The 21,280-nt window shown below is 39.7% G+C and overlaps 1 protein-coding gene across 7 annotated transcripts in view; it reads right to left on the minus strand.

Annotated features, from left to right (window-relative positions):
* Positions 1–12,841, minus strand: part of AXDND1 (axonemal dynein light chain domain containing 1) — a 76,204-nt gene extending 63,363 nt beyond the window's left edge. For 5 of the 7 annotated variants that reach the window (XM_060088542.1, XM_060088544.1, XM_060088543.1 and 2 more), the window contains exons 1-9: positions 12,742–12,841; positions 12,230–12,419; positions 10,604–10,776; positions 10,081–10,184; positions 7,379–7,499; positions 6,036–6,121; positions 3,887–3,943; positions 2,150–2,252; positions 770–891 (exon numbers count right to left, since the gene is read on the minus strand). In XM_060088542.1, the coding sequence (XP_059944525.1) occupies positions 770–891; positions 2,150–2,252; positions 3,887–3,943; positions 6,036–6,121; positions 7,379–7,499; positions 10,081–10,184; positions 10,604–10,776; positions 12,230–12,308 (845 nt within the window). In that variant the 5' untranslated portion in view covers positions 12,309–12,419; positions 12,742–12,841. Of the gene's footprint in view, positions 1–769; positions 892–2,149; positions 2,253–3,886; positions 3,944–6,035; positions 6,122–7,378; positions 7,500–7,619; positions 7,653–10,080; positions 10,185–10,603; positions 10,777–12,229; positions 12,420–12,741 lie in introns of those variants that run through there. The other 2 variants (XM_060088541.1, XM_060088545.1) reach the window with 2 other exon arrangements.
* Between the last annotated feature and the right edge of the window lie 8,439 nt (positions 12,842–21,280).

The following is a 21,280-nucleotide window of genomic DNA, read 5'->3' on the forward strand; positions in this document are numbered from 1 at the left end:
AGTAAATGTCATTTATGAATGAAAAATTTTCACATAGTGGGACTTCCCTGGTGGTGCAGTGGTTAAGAATCTTCCTGTTAATGCAGGGGACATGGGTTCGACCCCTGGTCCGGGAAGATCCCACATGCCACCAAGCAGCTAAGCCTGTGCGCCACAACTACTGAGCCTGTGCTCTAGAGCCCACGAGCCACAACTACTGAGCCCACGTGCCACAACTACTGAAGCCCATGTGCCTAGAGCCCATGCTCCACAAGAGAAGCCACCGCAGTGAGAAGCCCATGCACCACAATGAAGAGTAGGCCCCACTCACCACAACTAGAGAAAAAGCCTGCACATGGCAATGAAGACCCAATGCAGCCAAAAATTAATTAATTAATTAATTTTTAAAAAGAAAAATTTTCACATAGTTATTGTCTTCATTTACAAATAAGCAAACTGAGGGGTAGACTTTTACCAAGGTCACACACCTAGATGATGATTTAAAATCAGACTGGTCTGTCTCCAGAATCTATACTTTCTCTACTTTTTCACGTAGGACTTCACTCCCAATCATAAAAGAATATGGTGTCAAACATCCCAACAGAAATCACCTTAGGAAGTTCTCAACTAATATATTTTTACTATAGAAAATATAATAGAAATGCACTTAGGTCCCTTATTATCAATAGAGTAGAGAAGTTACTTTTGTGATTTTCTTAAAAGCAGATATAAATATAATTCTAATATAAAATTCAGGAGGAAACTGGGGTACTCCAATAATAGCTCTAACCTGATTTTGGATAGTAGCTCTCCTCTATCTGCACAGTCCACACTGACTTGTCGAATAAGTTCATGAAATACTGTATTATAAATGGTCTGTTCCTTCTTCAATATATGAAGTAGTTTGTGCATCTGGCAAAAGATAAGTAAGATAATCAGTATTTATTACAGTCTTGCCAGTAAAAAACATCTTAGGAGGTAAGCACTCAATGTGAATAAGTTTTAGAAACACCTTGATTAATTTGTTCACTTACATTTTCCTTTATAAACATATATAAAAAATGATATATTTTTTAAAAATCTATGTCTAATCATGCACCTCTTTATATGATGCACTGAGAAAGTCACAATATCACCACTATGTTATACCTGCCAAAAATACAAAAGCTGAACTGAATAAGTACACATCAGACAAACCAAAATTAAGGAACATTCTATAGATATTGAGGTCAAGAAAAACAAAGAACAGCTTCAGGTTATAGCTGTCTAAAGGAACATGACAGCTAAAAGCACTGTGTGATCCTAGGATCCCTAAATGGAGGGGAAAATAGCTATAAAAGCCATTACAGGGACAATTAATAAAATTTGAAACTTGAATATGAACTATATTAGATAATACTATCATATCAATGTTAAATTTCCTGATTTTGATAACTATATTATGGATATATAAGAGATTGTCCTTATTTATAGGAAATATACCCTAAAATGTTTGGTGATAAAGAGGCATGAGGTTGCCAGCTTACTCTAAAATGGTTCAGAAAAAAAACATACACATAGAGATACATAGAGAGGGAAAGAGAATGACAAAGCCAATAGGGCACAGTGTAAACAAGTACCAAACCTGGGTAAAGGTTACATAGGAGTGCCTTATATTGAACTTGTCTATAAGTTTCAAATTCTATAAAAATAAAAATTTACAAAACAAAAGAGAAATAGCCCCATAAAGAAAAACATCTGTATCTATGTAAGACTGAAAGAGCTCTTTCATTAGGTGCAAAATAAAAATTATAAGTGATAAGAAAGCATGGTTTAATTGGCAGTGTTTTTAGTGGTACATAAAATAATAAGGGTCTTATAATCAGTGGTGCCTTATATTCAATTAAATACAATAATAATGACTAAAAATTAGTTATACAATGTTTACCACATGCCAAGCACTGTCCTAAGCAATCTACATTCATTATGTCATTTAATCTCTACAACAACCCTATAGGTAAATAGTATTATTATCTATAATTTACAGATGAGGAAATCAAGGCACAAATACATTAAATGACCTGCCCAAGGTCATCAGCTAATAAACGGCAGGGTCAGGAGTCCAATGCAAGCATTCTACCTCCAGAGTGCATGCTCTTAACCACTGGTTTACATTGATCTTTGTAATTACCTTGGTTGGCCCTGTATATGCCTGATTTTCCACACCAGCCCTCTCTAGCATAGTGTCCATCACATCATTCAGCTGGACCACTTCTACTCTTTTATTAGGTTTCCTAAAAGATTAAGATGGCAGACATATATAATTAGTGTTACAATAGGTCATGCTCAGATGGCAAAAGGAACATAATATGTATAAAGAAAATGTACATACTATGGAATATTAATGGTATTTTAAAGCATTATACCTATATGTACAATACTAATCTAGTGGGATATCAATAATACAGTAAAACAAAATACAAAAACCAACAAAAATGCAAATAGTATGCTCCTCTTTTTCATAAAAGAAAATGTTTCACCTCCCCAAAAAACTCTATACCCCTATTGTGTAAGATTGTAAGAACACAGAAAAATGTGGAGTAATAAACACCAAGCTGCTAAGATCCACTACTTCACAATATAAAAGAAAAGGGACAAGGGATAGATAAGAAAAAAAGCCTATAGCAAAATGGAGAAACCCTAATGGTTAAATCTAGAATATAAAAGTATTTTATATATGATCCAGCAATCCCACTTGAAATCAGGATCTCGAAGAAAGGGACTTCCCCGGCAGTCCAGGGGTTAAGAATCCATGCTTCCACTGCAGAGGGCACGGATTTGATCCCTGCAGGGGACTATGATACTGCATGCCGCATGGTGTGGCCAAAAGAAAAAAAAAAAAAAAAAAAAGGATCTTAAAGAGACATTAACACTCTCATGTTCATTGAAGCACTATTCACAATAGCCAAGATGTGGAAACCACCTAAATGTCCATCGATGAATGGATAAAGAAAATGTGGTGTGTGTGTGTATACATATATATATATGTATACACACACACATACATACATACACACATACTGGAATATTGTTCAGCCTTAAAAAAAGAAGGAAATTCTGCAATATGCAACAACATGAATGTCCCTAGAGGACATTATGCTAAGTGAAATAAGCCAGTCACAGAAAAACAAATACTGTGTGATTCCACCTTCATGGGGTATGTAAAATAGTCAAACTCATAGAATCAGAAAGTGGAATGGTGGTTTGCAGGGGCTGAGGGGAGAAGGAAATGGAAAGTTGCTCATCAATGAGCATAATATTTCAGTTATGCAAGGTTCTACAGTTCTGCTGTACAACACTGTGCCTATAATTACAATATTGTATTGCACACTTAAAATTTTATTAAGAGGGTAGATCTCATGTTAAGTATTCTTACCACAATAAAATAAAATTTAAAAACAAACCAAAAAAACCCATTTAAAATGGTAAAAAAAAAAGTGTTTTTAGCACTTTGATATTATTATAAATATGTAAAAAATCAATATGCAGGGCTTCCCTGGTGGCGCAGTGGTTGAGAGTCCGCCTGCTGATGCAGGGGACGCAGGTTTGTGCCCAGGAGGATCCCACATGCCGTGGAGCATCTGGGCCCGTGAGCCATGGCCGCTGGGCCTGTGCATCCAGAGACTGTTCTCCGCCATGGGAGAGGCCACAACAGTGAGAGGCCGGTGTACCGCAAAAAAAAAAAAAAAATCAATATGCAGTTGGACAAATGAAAACACTGATTAAATGATAGAATTGTAGGCAATTATTGTCTTGGCTTTCTGCAGTAATTTTAATATTTTTGTGTAATAAAGTACCAATAAAAAGGAAAATATGTGTATATAGTCATTCCTTCTTAGAAACACTCTCAAAAATAAACTGTACTTACATGGATGGGAAGAGCAATAGTCTATTTTCACTATCTGTGAGGAGAGTAGTATATTTGCTGCAATAAATAAGACAGGTAAATATTATTGTAAGAAAACTGTCTGGCCTATTTATCACATAACAAGACATGAAAAACTTAAGACCTCACAGAATTGAGAAGCTTGGAGACAATCAGAAAGGTCCATTGTTTTACACACAAGAGGATACTTAAATAACCTTAGACATCTACAGACACAGATATAATGATACTTACAATATTTTAAAATTTTTTAAGTAAAAGAGCTTTAATCACATTCCTAAATGTATCACAATACAAAAATTTCTTTGATTCATTAAGAAAAATGACATTTCAAAGGTGGAAGAATGTTTTAAGAACACTGAAGTCAACAAAGTTAAGTGACTAAACAGGTTATAAAATTAATAAGCAGAGCTGAAACTAGAAGCCAATCTTCCTGATGCCCAGCATATATTTCTGTCCTCTGGAAGTACTTGCTTATACCTAAATGGGTATCACAATGAGAATCTCATGGTAATTCTTCAAATTCATTATTATTTATATATCTTTTTTCTTCCCCTAGTTAAAAAACACTTCCTTTGGTTCTGCCCCCTACTGGAACACAGTTGGTTAATAAGGTCCACTTTCAGAATTTAGATTAATGAAAAATATCCAGGGAATATAAAGACTCAAAAGTTTCAAAAATGAGTGTGTGAGAGGGACTAGAAGCAATGATACCCCAGGAGCAATGAGTACACCTAGCACCCAGATCTTGGTTTCTAAGAACCCTTCTCCACTAAAAGGAAAACAGTACTCTGTGGAGAAGTGACTCATAGCTCACTCCAAAGCTGGAGTTGGGAAATACAAGATGAACCTGAAAATCTTATTGAGCCAGAAAATAAGAGAACATTCAGAGAATGATGGGGACATGCCTAAAGAACACAAGAGCCAGCTCAAGGATCTGGCATTAGCAAAATCAGGAAAAATTTGAACATCAACAATAGCAAAGAATTATAACTCACTGAAAAAAACAGAAATCTATGAGTCTATATTGTAAAATGGCAACTTATACAGAATGATGGAGCTAAAAAAGTCATCAAAAAGATCTATACGTAGTGGGTTACAAGGAAATACACACTAAAGTATTTGGTGGCAAAGGGTCATGAGGGCCTCCTACTTACTCTTGGATAGTTTAAGTGTGTGTGTGTGTATTAAAGCAAATGAGGCAAAATGTTAACACTCAGTGAGTCAGGATAGAGGGTATACAGGAGTTCCCTGTCCCATTTTTGTAACTTTTTAAAAATTTTGAAATTATATAAGAATTAAAAGTTACCAAAAAAATGAGTTCCGTTTAGCTCCCTTTGGCAAAATATTGTTCTGAAACCCACCATCATAAGGAAATGCCATTTAACATATGTATTGGATAAGGTAAAAAGAGTGACAGCTTCTGGATATTTTACTATAAAACCTAATCCAAAGTTCTAGTTTTTTAAACTATGAAACATTCAAGTGTTGTTTCAGAAAATAAAAGCAAGATCCCATTTTCAATCCCATTAGCAGAAATCAAAGAAAACTTGAAATGACTAGTCTGAAATCTGGAGCTAAGCCCTAGAATGTGCATTATGAGATTCCAACTTAGAGGGCTACTTTCCTTTGTCATTGCTCAAAACCATTCCCAAAGAGGCATAGCAAGCATTCAGAACAAAGATCTATTTTTTTTAATTCAAAATTAAACAGTAGGAAAAGACAGAGAACGATTTAATCTAAACTAAAATCTCAAACTTTTTTTTAAATTGAAATATAATTGATCTACAATATTATGTTAGTTTTAGGTATACAGCAAAATGATTCAGTTATATATATTTTTCAGATTTTTTTCCATTATAGGTTATTACAAGATATTCAGTATCTTGTAATAGCACAGTTCCCTGTGCTATACAGTAAATTCTTGTTGCTTCAAACTCTTTTAAGTAAGACTTTTTTCATTAGTTTTTGATACCTTTCTTAAATTGTATTAGGATGGTAAGCCAGATATTTACTCACTTCAGTGTAGATACTGCTTGGGAACATGAGTGAACTACTCAGGTTCCTCTATGTCTGGGAAGTAGGAAACAGTTCAACTTGTCAGATATTCAGTATATACCACAGTACTCACTCATCATAACACTCCAAGCCTGAAACTCCTGTATTTGACACAATATGAAATTCTTCAGGAATCAAAGTATCTATTAGTTTCTTTGGCTTAAAAAGAAAGAACAAGAATAAAAACAAGCAGATGAAAAAAATTGAGTTTCACAAATCCTAATTCCTATACCAAAGGGATACTATTTATTAAGAGATTTTGATCAGAGAAATAACAATATTAGTAATATGGGTCATGGCAAGGAGTAATAAACTTTTAGCAGAGCACAAATTAAAAAATTAGCCAAGGGGTTTCCCTTGTGGCTCAGTGGTTAAGAATCCGCCTGCCAGGGCCTCCCTGGTGGCGCAAGTGGTTAAGAGTCCGCCTGCCGATGCAGGGGATACGGGTTCGTGCCCCGGTCTGGGAGGATCCCATATGCCGCGGAGCGGCTGGGCCCGTGAGCCATGGCCGCTGGGCCTGCGCATCCGGAGCCTGTGCTCCGCAACGGGAGAGGCCACAACAGTGAGAGGCCCACATACCGCAAAAAGAAAAAAAAAAAAAAAGAATCCGCCTGCCAATGCAGGGGACATGGGTTCGACCCCTGGTCCAGGAAGATCCCACATGGCACCAAGCAACTAAGCCCGTGTGCCACAACTACTGAGCCTGAGCTCTAGAGCCCACAAGCCACAAATACTGAGCCCATGTGCCATGACTACTGAAGCCTGTGCACCTAGAGTTCGTGCTCTGCAACAAGAGAAGCTACCGCAATAAGAAGCCCATGCATGGCAACAAAGAGTGGCCCCCGCTCACCGCAACTAGAGAAAGCCCACGCACAGCAATGAAGACCCAATGCAGCCAAAAATAAATAAATAAATGTTAGAAATTAATTAATTAATTAATTAATTAAAAATTAGCCATGAATTAAAGAACAATCTTGGTTTTAGTATTAATTACACAAAAATCTATCGACTTTAAAATTCAATAGGAATGTAAAATTTACCTTAGCAACAAGCCAAAAATAAGAATTCTGCAATTTTTTTTTCTGCCTTTTTTAAAATTGAAGTACATTTGATTTACAATGTTGTGTTACTTTCAATTCTACAACTTTAAAGTGTTGGTTTCTTTTTTAAAAAAATCTAGTCTCCTATACTGTATTATATAGATTAAAGTAAATAACTGTAGTTTGGAAAATGGCTTAAAATAAGATATGTTTGATCATCTCCCACTAAATGCCCTTTTCTAAAAGTAATTAGAAAGTGCTATGAAAACATAAACAATGCAGGTTGTTATAGTATGACATGGCTTTATATTTGGGGGAAATTTTTTTTTTAAGTAGAGAGAGGGAAAGGAAATTATTTGTCAAATACTTTATTTACCTTAGGAGGCACAAGGACACCATCACGTGACTGTAATGAACGGTCCATTTGTGGGGGACAAACTGAGCTCTCCCTAGTCTCTCCTTTAACATATTTAACATCGTACAGAAAAGAAATATCCCTAAAAGATAAGAAAAATATATTTACAAAATAAATTTTGTCTGGCTACTGGATAAGAGTGGGTAAAGTCCACACACATCCTTCTAGTGGATACAAAGGGACACAAAACTGGTCTCCTTACCTCATACTTTACTAAGAAGGCTGAGGCATTAGGGTTTTCCCCCGCACTCTTCCTCTTCTCCATCTCAAATTTCTCATTCGTCTTTCCTTCAGCCTCATGTTAACATGTATTCTCTTCCCCAGGATTATTTCTTCCACTTAAGTCCTTCATTTCATCTTTGCCCACATCCTTGGAGACCTCATTCCATCAATCCTAATTTCTGTGTATTTCCTTCTCTCTTGGAACATTCCCCCTGGTCTATAACTCAAGTCTTCTCCCCTTCTAAAAATCTTCCCTTGACCATACATTGTTGTCAAGTTACCTTGATTTATCTATCTCTCACTTTCTGCTAAACATCAGACTTCTTAAAATCTCCCTGCAGTAAGGAAATCATTCTCCAGAAAGCTGAGGATGACTTTCTACATCAGTTCTCATCTTCCACTATTTTCCTGGAATATTTTCCAGGGTTGATCACCTCTCTTCTTAAAAACACTCTCCTCTCCTCTATCCTCTGTATGACTGGACTCTCCTGTTTCTTTCATCCTACCTACCCCTTCTTGAACATCTCCGTGACCTCCTGCCTACCAAATGGAAATGCTCCACAACGTCCTGTCCTCATCCCTCTGTGCTCTCCCTATACTTTCTCCCTTGGCAATGCTATCAAATCTCACCTTATCATATTTGTTACCTCTAGATATGACTGAATAATTCTCCTTCATTCTCACTTTTCACCCTTCTATATTCACTAATTCTGTCAGTTAGCACCACCACTCTACTCATCAAAAATCTCAGCATCCATAATTGATTCCGTCCCATCCTTTGTCCTCAATAGCTATCACTAACACGTATTAATTTTACAGTCACCCTCCTCTCTTGTCTCTTGCCAATGCCAAATCAAGGTAACTTTTGCCATGTAAGGTATGTATCCACAGGTTCCAAGGACTGCAGTGAGGACATTTCAGGGAGGTCATTATCCTGTCTATCACACTACAGATCTTCACATTTTAAAAAATTCCAACTCAGATGTCATTTGACATTAAAACTTTAATGTCAGTTTATTGCTGCATTCAGATATAGCTAATCATTTTTTCAAAGTACTTCAAACATCTCATAACTACTAATGATTATATAGTAATAATTATAGCCATGGTCTGATGGCATAAAATAAAGTACCAATACTTATGACACCAAAGCCCCAGGACACAGAAGTGAATAGCCTAAACTTCTGCCACTTTTTCTAGCACTGAGACATAGCTGAGTTAATAACACATTATATTTACATAGCAGTGTATAGTTTTACAAGTGCTCTAGCACTCATTATCTCATTTGTGCTTTCTATATCCCTGGAAGGTACACAAAATGGAGCAAGTCTATATTCCCTTTTTACAAGTGAGAAAGTGGAACTCAGAAAGACTAAATAACCTATCCAAGTATTAGTAATTGTAAACTTACTATTAAGTGATATTTCAGTAAGGAGCATGGAGGGAGTAAATTGATAAATTAACCATACACAGAAAATTAGCAGATTACAACTTCACAGGGAAAATGCTGACATTTTGGATATTTTTAGGAATGATATAAAAACAACAAATATAATTTGCTGATTTGATCTAAAACAGTGTAAAGGTTAAGGGTTCGCTTTGAGGAAAAGCAGGGATTAAGCACTTGTTTTTTAAGGTTTTGCAGGTCATGAAGCTATGTTACCTAGCTCTTCTCAGATGTGCAAATAAAAGAGGCCCTAAAGGCATTCTGCCTGATATTTTCCCTTCTACTAGGGTACAACAAAGAATAGGAGAGTAAGGGGTCAAGTACATGAAGGCATGTAAAAGCAAATTTAAAACAAGTGAAAAGTCAACAGAGCCAGCACCTATTGCCATCCTCTTGATAATAATCATACACAAAAAGGTAGACCCATGTCCTCTTCAGATTGTATTCTGGTTCATTAAAGATACTTCAAGTGGGCTTCCCTGGTGGCACAGTGGTTAAGAATCTGCTTGCCAAAGCAGAAGACACCAGTTCAAGCCCTGGTCTGGGAAGATCCCACATGCCGCGGAGCAACTAAGCCTGTGTGCCACAACTACTGAGCCTGCACTCTAGAGCCTGCGAGCCACAACTACTGAAGACCACGTGCTACAACTACTGAAGTCCACACGCCTAGAGCCCGTGCTCCACAACAAGAGAAGCCACTGCAATGTGAAGCCCGCGCACCGCAACGAAGAGTAGCCCCCGCTCGCCACAGCTAGAGAAAGCCCGCGCACAGCAACGGAGACCCAGTGCAGCCAAAAATAAATAAATAAATGTATTTTTTTTAAAAAGATACTTCAAGCTTTGAAATCTTGATTCTAAGATTTTATTCTCTGATTTAAAATCGATGATTCTATGATTTTACAATTTTTCCAATTCTGCTCCTCCCACGGAAATCATACAAAATGAGATAATGATTCTATTCATCTGCATCTACCCAACTATCTTCCTTCTTTACCTTCCAGCTCCCGTTAGGGAAACGGGATGGTCAATCAGATATTTGAACTTATTTCTTCGAATAGGGTTATGCCAGACGTGGTCAACAGGGCGTGGAAGAGTACCCTGGGAAAAAGAAAAACATGAATACACAGCAGAGGGTGCTCTAGTCAAGTGAAATCTATTGTTAATCATTTTTGAGTATTTACATTAAAGGCATTTGAATATTCTATGGAAAAAGAGAGAGCAGAATTCTTATTTAATACCAAGGAGAAAGACAGAAACTAGGACAATTCAATAGTGAAAGAAAAATATCAAGACTAAGAGTATAATGATCATTTAGGTAAATCACATAAAAACAGGTAATGGAAATACTCAAGTATTTCTTTGAAAATATGCAAAAGAGTTTAGTTTTCAATTTAGGAATTAATTTTAAAATATTCTTAAAACAATCTGGAATACATAACATATGCTAAATAAATACTTAGTGAACTGGATACCAAAAGATAAATGTTCCCAAGTACTTTATATATGTATATACACACCTTTGGGGTTTTAATTTTCTTAGGAGGCAGTAAGTTTTCAGGACAAGGACCAGCATTGGCTGTATAGGTCAGAGAAAGTAGAACTTCCTGAGGGATGAACTCATTCTGAAGGGAAGTAGGAAGGGGTTTTGACGAATCCACCAGACTTTTTTTCTCCCTTAGTTTAGGAAGTCCTAAGAAAATAATGGGAAAGAAAAGCTTACTGTAGTTTTTTTGAGAGTTAATTAGAGATTCCCAGGCTACCTCATCAATCCCATATATATATGTTGCTAACAGAGAGAAACATTGCTTCTGGTTGCCAAGAATAGCAGCAATATTTAAAACACTGAAAATCAACTAGTCAAGAAAAAGAACTCATATTGTCTGCCCTACTCACACTTACATCAGACATGAGTTCAAAAACTCAGGTACAAAGATGAACCTCCATTATTCCAAATTCAAAGTTGAAAATTAAACTCACTTCACTTGATCAACTAACCGAGACAGCATGAAGATGATGGGAATGTCTGTTTTCCCTTTGATGTGAAAATGACAAAAGAAATCTCCTCTCCTCAAAACTGCCAAATTATTTAGTAATTTTTTCTATATAAGTTCAAAGGTGAAAATTAAATTGGAATGTTTATAGAGTGAAAGGTATCTGAGTTGGATTTAAATGTAGAATTGGGATCCTTAGAAGTGAAGAGAGTGGAATAATCTGAGCAAATTCGTGGAGTAAGACTCAGTATAAAGAGTGTTCTACTCAGCTTGACTAGGGCAGAGGAGTTATAAAGGTCGGGGAGTAGGCCTAATATAGGAAAAGGTCTGCTATGCAGTCAGCAAGGAGGGTTAGGTTGTCAGTCTTCTTAAAGAACTCTCAACTGATCTATGCCCCTCACATAGAATGGTTTATGTTAATTTCTGTAAGGATGTATCATGCTTTGATCACCATCAAAACCTCTGAAGTTCATACTAACAAAAGTCTCTCTCTTGAAAGTTTGGGATGGAGTCAGAATATCAGAAGAAATAAGGAAGAAAAAAAAAAGTTAGGTGGGACTTTAGCAGAATCTCCCCTAAAAACAAGTAGGTGAGCTGGAGGAAGCTTTAACATAATGAGGGGTAGGAATGAGTCTACCAGATTTTTTTTTTTTTTTTGTCATCCAGGATCTTAGTTCCCAGACCAGGGATCGAACCCGAGCCCCCTGAAATGGAAGCGCGGAGTCTTAACCACTGGACTGCCAGGGAAGTCACTAGCAGATTCTTATTCCAGTACAGATCTGCATTTAGCTATATATGAATGAAAATCTTATACAAATAATTACTTTCATTCAGAATAATTACTAAAACCTGATACAAACTGGTTCCTTAACAAATACCCCCCAAAAGTAGTTTCATACAACCATTGGTATTTAAAATAGATTGAATTTAGAACAATATAAAACTCATTAGCATTTGAAAAAAATTACAAACACAGTCCTTACGCAGAGTAGTGAAAAATACTACAAAAGGAATGTTTTGATTTTATTGAAACAAGTGTATTGGAAAAACGAAACTAATTAAAGTATCCTGAAATCTCAGATTAAGGAAAATAGTGAACGTATTGTGATTTCTGACTATGGCCATGATTATTTATGCCTTGAAGAACTTTACCTGTCTCTTGCTTGGATGCAGAGATTTTCAAATTTTTGCCCTCAGGTGTTGACGTTGAGGGCGTTTTCGGGAGCGACATAGTAAGCAATGCCTCCTATCACTCTCTGGTAATTTGAAATACCCCTCCAGAAAGCTAACCTAGAAACAAATCAGCGGCATTACTGGGATTTGGCAGGGCTGCCACATTGACCTGCAGGAAAGAGAGAGAGAGAAAGAAAGACAGAGAGAAAGAGAGAGAGACCCGTTAACTTGTTTATATTAAAATTGGAGTTTACAATTTATCTAGCATGGGTTTTCTTTGGGGAGACTTCCGGGCTCTGAAGTCCTCTGAAGCGACTAAGAAGCCTGTGGGTGGATCAGAGTCTGGGCCCAGGTCGAGAAGTACACGCTCGGCCCACCCCTCCGACCACCGGCACCACCTGAAGGCGCCCCTCGCTCGAGGTCCCGGCCTCCCCACAGGCAGTGCCTGGCGCACACAGCCCCACCGACTCGCGGTCGGGCAGAGTTCTTACCGTTTCTGCATCAGAAGTGAGGGGAAACGGACACTTGCAGCCCGTACCGGTAAACTGTGCTTCCCGCCAGACGTCTGGTAGCCGCACCTTTTCCCAAACGCCTGCGTGTCGTCATAGAAACCCAGGACCCCGGGCCTTAGCAACCCTCAATGGCGGCTGCCCTCGGCGGTGCCGGCGGAGGACTGAGACAGCTAAGAAACAGTCTCTCGGGGATCCGATGTGTTTTAAATCTCAACATAGATTCAACAGCAATGAAGAATAAAAATGTTTAATCAGGGGGCTTCCCTGGTGGCGCAGTGGTTGAGAGTCCGCCTGCCGATGCAGGGGACGCGGGTTCGTGCCCCTGTCCGGGAGGATCCCACATGCCGCGGAGCGGCTGGGCCCGTGAGCCATGGCCGCTGGGCTTGCGCGTCCAGAGCCTGTGCTCCGCAGTGGGAGAGGCCACAACAGTGAGAGGCCCGCGTAATGCAAAAAAAAAAAAAAGCTTAATCAGGCCGTTCTCACGGAGTCAGAAATTGTCTGGAACCAGGCGCTTCAGCGGCAGGCGGTCGCTCTCCCCCTGCCCCGGGAAGACTTCTTAAGCTTGTGACCAAAGGCGGGGTAGGATTTGAGCAAGTTTCTCGCATCACTCTATCCCGCTTTTTTGTTGTTTCCTCTGTTTTTCTAAAAGCCACATTCGGGGGGAAATTGGGTAAACAAAAACCCTGTGTTCCCATCAGTTGAGGCATTATTGCAGAAGCTGCTCCTGTCCTTGGCATTTCCATCGAGTCTTCCTTGGATCATTAAGCACCGCCCGCGCCCCCTCCCTATCCTACTCTTCCCTTTCCGTGCAGGGGGAAGGCATTCCTAGGTCCAGACTTTTTTTGGCTGGAGGCAGGTAAGGAAACTGCACTTCAGTCAGAGCCAACCCAAGTCAAATCGTTGGGTCTTACTGCTTAAAAACCTGTTCTCAGGAAGTAATGGGATAAACACATTAGAACGGAGGAGCTGAGAGCCCGCCTCTTACCACCACCAGGTTTAGCCAACCAAACTTGGGTCTGCTCGCCCAAAGCATAGCCTGGTTGTGATGAAGGAAAATAGAGTTTATTACAGGGAAGGGTTTTTAAAGGCAGGGGTTTTAAAGGGTTTTTAAAAGGGTTTTTTAAAGGAGAGAGTCGCAGGTGCCTGATCAGCTTGTGGACATTTTTCTGATTGATTTCTGGTCGGTGGGGAGATAACCAGGTGGTATTTCGGGAGGCAACATAATCAGCCTTATGGTTCCAAACGGTCTGGGGTCTATGTGCTTTTGTTAGCATGCAGTCAACTTCTTCCATCTGGTGGGGGAGTTAGTATATGTAAAAAAACTCAAGGATATGGCTCAGAATATTATCTATAGCCCTTGGGTAGGAACTAAGGGTCCTTGATTTTTGCTTTATAGCTAAACTATTATTTTACTTGACTGTTTTCCTTTCTTTCTGCATTTTCTCACTTCTCTGAATTTGCTCTTTGGAACTTGGGGAAGGCCTAGGAGGCTGAAGTTTTTCTGCAAACAAGAGGCAGGGGATGGGGGTGTGGGGCAGTGTCTTTCCCCGGGAAGGCTTCACAGGGTCCTGCTGCTTGGTTTCAGGATCATTTTGTATTAGGATGAAACCTTAATGCCAAGTAATGCTGGTGGATTCCCAGCATCTAGATGCCTCTAGTCTGAAAAATAAATTTCAGGAGGGAAGAAAACTTCTCTTGTTCAGTCATCATATTCCTTAGTACCAAGCATAGTGCCTGGCACAAACACCTTCAATACATGATGTTTGAAAATCAGCTGGACAGTTCTAATGCTTCTGTGTTTATATGCTTAAGTCTCTGGGTTTTGGGAGACTCATAATAGCTCATAGAAATATGAGCAAAGTGTTGAAAACAAAAACAGTACAATCTCTATGCCCCTTTTAATTCTTCTAAACACCTTGGGTATCTAAACATTTTAGCCTTTAGCCCTATCTCCCATCATCCTAGGTTTTTTCTAGATTTTCCAAGAATTAAAATACACATAGCACACACATATTTCACCTTAAGGACTGGCGACCACCAAAACAGGTGAGGGGCAGAAGCAATGCACAAGCAGGTGGAAGGTAATTTTCCTCCAAAGTTTGTCTTCCTCCCTCCTCACTGGTGTCCTGACTCTACATTACAGTTTGGAACCATAACCAGGATACTGAACTTCAGAGGTCCCAAAACTCCAGCATCAGTTTATACATGGTTTATCAAGCTTTTAGGTATTAGAAGAACAAAGTAATTCATCTTTCACATTCTTAAGTTTAAAAAAATCTGAAGTAGGGCATTGATAAGATGGGGATAAGTGAACAGAGTCAAGAGATACATAGAAAGTAAAATCTATAGGATTTGGGAAGTGATTGGATCTATGGTGTGAAGAAAAAGACATCAAATGTTACTTCTCATTTTCTATCCTGTGCAATGGTGTGGTGATTACACATACCAATTCCTGACCAAAGGTCTGGGTTAAAGTTGTAGAAGTATATGAAATACAAGTACAAGAAAAGATAACATAAGAACATTACAATAAGACCATAACTATTGAAGAATACAATTGCTACTCTTGGGAAACTCCTCTCATCATTGTGAATTATACACAATGATGAACGCTAAAATGTTAAGATAAAGTATTACTGAGGTCTTTGATGGAAAATACCATAGCAAAATGCAAGCAGATAATAATTTTCCTAAACAGAAAATTTCAAGACATAGTAAGTGACAGTTATAAACAGGGCTAACTGTGCTTCTTGATGTTGGCTGACTTCTGTGGCAGCTTTATACCCACTCAGCAGTAGGGTCTTCCAGGGCTTCAGGTGGACAAAACAGTATCTCAGAAGAGAGCCAGTCAGTGAAATCACCAAACATACCCTGAACTAGGACCAAACAAACACAGCATGTGCTTATGCACCAATCTTTTTACCAACTCATTTCCTAAGTGTGAACAAGGGTGATACACACATCCGTGGGTGCTTAAATACAGCACGCAAAGCTCCCTGGAGTCTGAGTGGGAAGTAGGCCAGTATCTGTATTTAACATAACAGAAAAATGAAGGTACCAATCACAAATGTTTAAAAGGAGACACTGAGAAAGAAACCTGGACACTGCTCAGCAAACACTTCCCAGGGGAACAGTAGTATGGAAGAGTATTGCTTCCATAAAACAATGGCATCTGTAAAACTGAAATGATGCTTCAGTCTGTCTTAGTTTTTATGTCATGCAATTCACCCAAGTACCCTCCTTCGGATTTCACCTTATAATAGAGAGACCATTAATGCGGGACGGTTAGACCAAAGATAGAGGTTCCTGCTCAGCCATTGGTCGGTGCCACAGGGAGCCCCCTTCGGCCATTGGTCGGTGCCGCAGTGGGCCCCTCCCCCAAGCGAGCCAGCGTCAATGGGCGACCCTTAGAGGGGCTGGCAGAGTGGTGGTGGTCAGGTGGAGAGTAAGAGGCAGATCCCAGCCTTCTCCCTGGGGCCCTCCAGCTCACCCAGCCTCAGGCTCCACAGAGGCCTCACCAGGACCGCCCACAGGCCGGGCCCAGGCCCTGAGGCAGCGGTGAACCTCTCCCCCATCCTTGCCTCTGCAACCTAATGGCAGCGGCCGTCTGCATGGGGCACAGCCTGGGGCATCTGGCCCCCACCGTTTGGGCAGCCTGAGGAGCCTGAGGGCTAGCTGGGTCCTGGGCGCCTGGCTCCCTCAGCGATGACAGCTGGGCAGTGTCTGGAGACCTGGCCCTGAGGGAGCCACCAACTGAGATCTGCCTCTTCAGCCAGGCCTGGGCACTGGCGGGAGGACCCAGACTGGGTGCTGGACGAACGCTCCGGGGCACGGTAACCACCCACCCTCCCCGCGCCCCACCTCGCAGGGACCCCCTTCTCTTAGCCAGGCCTGGACCTCGGAGGGCGAAAGTTGAGCCTTGGAACCTTGCCCTTTCCTGTCAGAACAAAGGATAACGTTTATTTGTTATGTCCCTGTAAACCTGTCCCTGTTATGTCCCACGATGTTACAGGAACATCGTGACTTGACCATGACTGGCCCTCAAGAACAAAGGATCTGACACCAAGAAGTTTGCAACAACTAACCATGCCCCTCCCTCACCTTTCCTATAAAAGGGCTTTGCTGAAAGATTTCAGGGAGTTTGGGGGGTTTAAGGCATGAGCCGCCCATCTCCCTGCATGGCCCTGCAATAAACCTTTCTCTGTCCCAAAGTCCAGCGTTTTGGTGGTGTTTGGCCTCACTGTGCGTCGGGCACACAGTTGCATTTCGGTAACAACATGGCTATGCCTTGAGGAAGAAATAGGCTTTTTGTCTGGTTCACAGCCTATCTTCAGTGCGCATCACATGGTGTTGATGCCATCTAGGCAAAAAAAAATTCATCTTTCTCATTGTACAGTAAGCTGGGCTTCTGCAAGAGAGTAAATTCAGTGACCATGGCCAACCTGAGTATGCCACCCCATGTGCAATTTCTCATGCTACATTTACAAACTGGTGTTCCAGTTCTATAAGTCAGATTGATGAATGCAGTTAACTTGGGTCCAAACACAAGCTGAGCCTAGAAGGACAAGATCCTAAACTTTAGTAAATTCATCAAGGAAAATTGCCACACTGTAGCTTCACCCCCAGTGGCAAAGAATAGTCACTTGGCCCAAGAATCAGGGGCACATCTAATTTCTAAAGGGACTTCCCCCTTCCCACTCCTCTGGCACTGCAGAGGCAGGTGGGTAGCGCCAGACCATGGAGGCTAACTCGGTACTTCTTGGCTGTTACTATGATATATGCTTCTAGGTATAGAATGTTGTGATGTCAAATCCTACTCATAGTAGTTTCCTATTATAAGGAGATTCTTTGGAGGGAAGGGAAGCAACCTATCTTGCTTCAAAATTAGCTTTCCCAAGTCTTGTTTGAAAAGGCACACTTCCCAGTCAACGGATTTTCTCTTTTCATTAGAAACCTACATCCATGTCTACCCACTGGGGAGCGGGGTGGGCAGTACACTTTTAGAAATACCCATTCACAAGTTTTAAAAGGCCGACAGGAAAAGAAGTCAAGCAACAAATAATGACCACAGAAAGAGAGGAGGCTCAAGAACCAGGGTCACTGCTTTTCTTTCTTTTTTTTTTTTTTTTTTTTTTTTGCGGTATGTGGGCCTCTCACTGTTGTGGCCTCCCCCGTTGCGGAGCACAGGCTCCGGACGCGCAGGCTCAGCGGCCATGGCCCACGGGCCCAGCCGCTCCGCGGCATATGGGATCCTCCCAGACCGGGGCACGAACCCGCATCCCCTGCATCGGCAGGCGGACTCTCAACCACTTGCGCCACCAGGGAGGCCCACTGCTTTTCTTGATGCAAATACAAAATCACAACTGGGCCCCATTATTTCTTTGTAATCTGTAACATGGCTCCCTCCATTATCCTGAAAAAGAAAATTCTAACAACATTGTAAATCAACTATACTCCAATAAAAATTATTGGCTATATTCAGCATATAAAGCTGTGTGATATTAAGGTGAAAACCATTTATGAACATGAAATACATAGTTAATATAGGGTTAATATCAAACTTGAGTTACTTTTTTTTTTTTTTTTTTTTTTTTGCGGTATGCGGGCCTCTCACTGTTGTGGCCTCCCCCGTTGCGGAGCACAGGCTCCGGACGCGCAGGCCCAGCGGCCATGGCTCACGGGCCCAGCCGCTCCGCGGCATATGGGATCCTCCCAGACCGGGGCACGAACCCGTATCCCCTGCATCGGCAGGCGGACTCTCAACCACTGCGCCACCAGGGAGGCCCTTGAGTTACTTTTAAAACGAGACATGGTGTTTTTCCAAATTTATTTACCACATTCTTCACATATGCAATGATTTTGCCCTTTTGTATGTATTCTTTTTAAAGTTTAAAAAAATCTTAATGCTAATACAATGTGTGCTGAAAGTGATGATACCAGTGATTAGACAAAGATATAAGGGGTGGGGGAGGAAGAATAGTAATTCAGGAAAAGAGCAAACAAGAATGAATTAGAAAAAACATCGTTAATTACAGAATAACCCTTATAACAACTTCAGATGCCTGCAGCATCTTAAAACACTATGGGTTTAATGCACATGCTGGAAAGGTACTAACACAGGAAGGAAGCTGCCTTACTGCCCCCAATGGCAGAGCCTTGGCTAGGGCTTCAGCTCTCTTCTCACCCAAGTGGCATGTTTGCACATGGGAATTCAAATTGTATCCCTAAGAGAAGAGAAATTACACCTACCATCTCATTAAGACAAACTAGAACACCACAAAGCATGGTGAAGTATCTGCTAGCATAAAGGCTAGAAGAAAGCATTTAGAAAAAGAGTACAGAGACAGTTTTAGATTTTTTTTAAAAACTGCATAACTTCTGAAATTAAGCCTTTATTTTTCTCAAACCCAAATTAGCTATTTAAAAGTCTTTATACTTCACAAGAAAAAAAGGAAACTTTATTAAGGATTTTACAGGTTGTACAGCTTTCCTACTAACCTAAAGCTTATGAATTTTACCAGTATCTACCGATTTTCACACTGGACATTAAATTCAGGGTGGGGAAAAGCACAGGTGGACCAAGTAAGGACTCCTCTCCACTGCAACCAGAGTAGCTGTATTCTACCTGCTTTATAAACTGGCTTCCAACACTCTGTGACCTGATAGAGACTTTAGTGATGTTAGAAACTAATCAAATACTTACATAAGCTTCACTAACAATATTCATTTTATTCCTCAAAACATTTACGTCCCAGTTCCCTCCATTTCTGAGCCATAATCATAAAGCCTAGAGATAAGATATGTGAAAGAATGTCCATGGCAGGTCTTTCTTTGAATAGTAAATATATACATATACACATATATAACTATTATATAAACTACATAAGTTACATGAAAATTTGCATCAGCAAGCAAGTCATTGAACTATCTTCCATTAAGAAATTCATTCCGCCTTCCAAGACTAGAAGCATCCTTACACTGGCAGAAGTAAGGCCTCATTAGTTTCCTTCCTCTCCATAATTTCTAAAACTTAAGTATAAAGTATACACACTAATTCTAAACACTTGATTTAATACTTAGGTAAAAGCAGAAATGCATTTCTTTTCAGAAGCTTGCCACCCTACCCTAATGCTAAACAGATAAATCTGAAAGTATCAATAATTTTGGAGAGCTGGAAACAAGAATGCTTTTAGCAATCCTGTTAAATTCTTACCAATTCTATTATGTGAGGGCCTGTATCTATCAAGGTGCAAAGCCAATTCACCATCAGCCTGAGAGTCTATTTAAAAGTATATATTCTTAGGAGTGTGCAGCATTTGAAACACCCCCCCCCCATCCCAGGTCTTTTTTTAAAGAATTCCAATGAAATAATAGTAAGGATTTAGGTTTGGAATTTATGGAGAGTAAGAAAATAACGAGGCCCTATTTCTGCCTGGGCTAGTGGTTTGCAGCAACCGAATGAGGTAGTTATTAATCCCGATTTTACTGATGAGGAAAACTATGGCTCTGATAAATTAAGCAACTTTGGGTGCCACTGCTAGTAAGTACGGGGCTATCTTAATCACAAGGCTGTGCATGGACTTTTTTCACCACACCAGTGGTTTTCAAACTGGGTATTTGGGGATACGAGGAAATAGATATAACCAAACAAGGGCTCCAGCCCTGCATCCCTGTCTCAACCAGAAGCAGCTATATTTTATCTGTTTTATATGCTGGGCTTAAGCCTAACAATTTTTTTTAAAGGTTTCAAAACTAACATGTGTAAATTACTATACTACACCAGGCCACCTGCTTACTACAGCTATGTTAGTTCATCTTCGTTATTTTCCTCCAAAGAAAACAATGAACTTTACTCAAAATTACTTATGACCGCACAAAACAAAAATATTTTTGCATAAAAGACTTCAACAATTCATGCTATGTAGCCCACATGACCAACTTCTAAAACATAAAATGTTGTTAGGTTTCCTATAAAGACTTCAGGATTCAATTTTTCAGGTAAGTATAATTTTTAAACTATGATAAAAATTGCCTATACTAAATGAATTACTTCTACAACATAATCTGTGTATGCAAATATAGAACACTTACTTTACACACTGTACTTTCTTAACCTGCAAATATCATCTACTTTCACCCTGTAACTATTGAAAACGGAAAAAACATTTCCACTACTCCTTTTGCTTCCAAATGTTGTGGTTACCGAGAGGGGTAAAAGCAGCCTCAATTTTCTAATTAAGCTCTAATATGAGGAAGCAACTTTACCTAGGCAATTGCAGTAATTAATCCACCAAAAACAAACAAAAAACCCCTCCATTTTTCCTCACTACCCAGAATTGAGAATAAGAGCTTCTAACAAATTTATGACAAAGTTAGAGATCTTAGTTGTTCTCTTAGATAACACACCCAAACTAATGATTACTATCATTAATACTTTATAGGAAAGAAATTTTAAACTCATTACTTTTCTTTTTTAAAAAATATTTATTTATTTATTTATTATTTTATTTTTGGCTGC

This window comes from Mesoplodon densirostris, chromosome 2 (genome assembly GCF_025265405.1).
Source record: "Mesoplodon densirostris isolate mMesDen1 chromosome 2, mMesDen1 primary haplotype, whole genome shotgun sequence".
In the NCBI taxonomy this organism is placed as follows: Eukaryota; Metazoa; Chordata; class Mammalia; order Artiodactyla; family Ziphiidae; genus Mesoplodon; species Mesoplodon densirostris.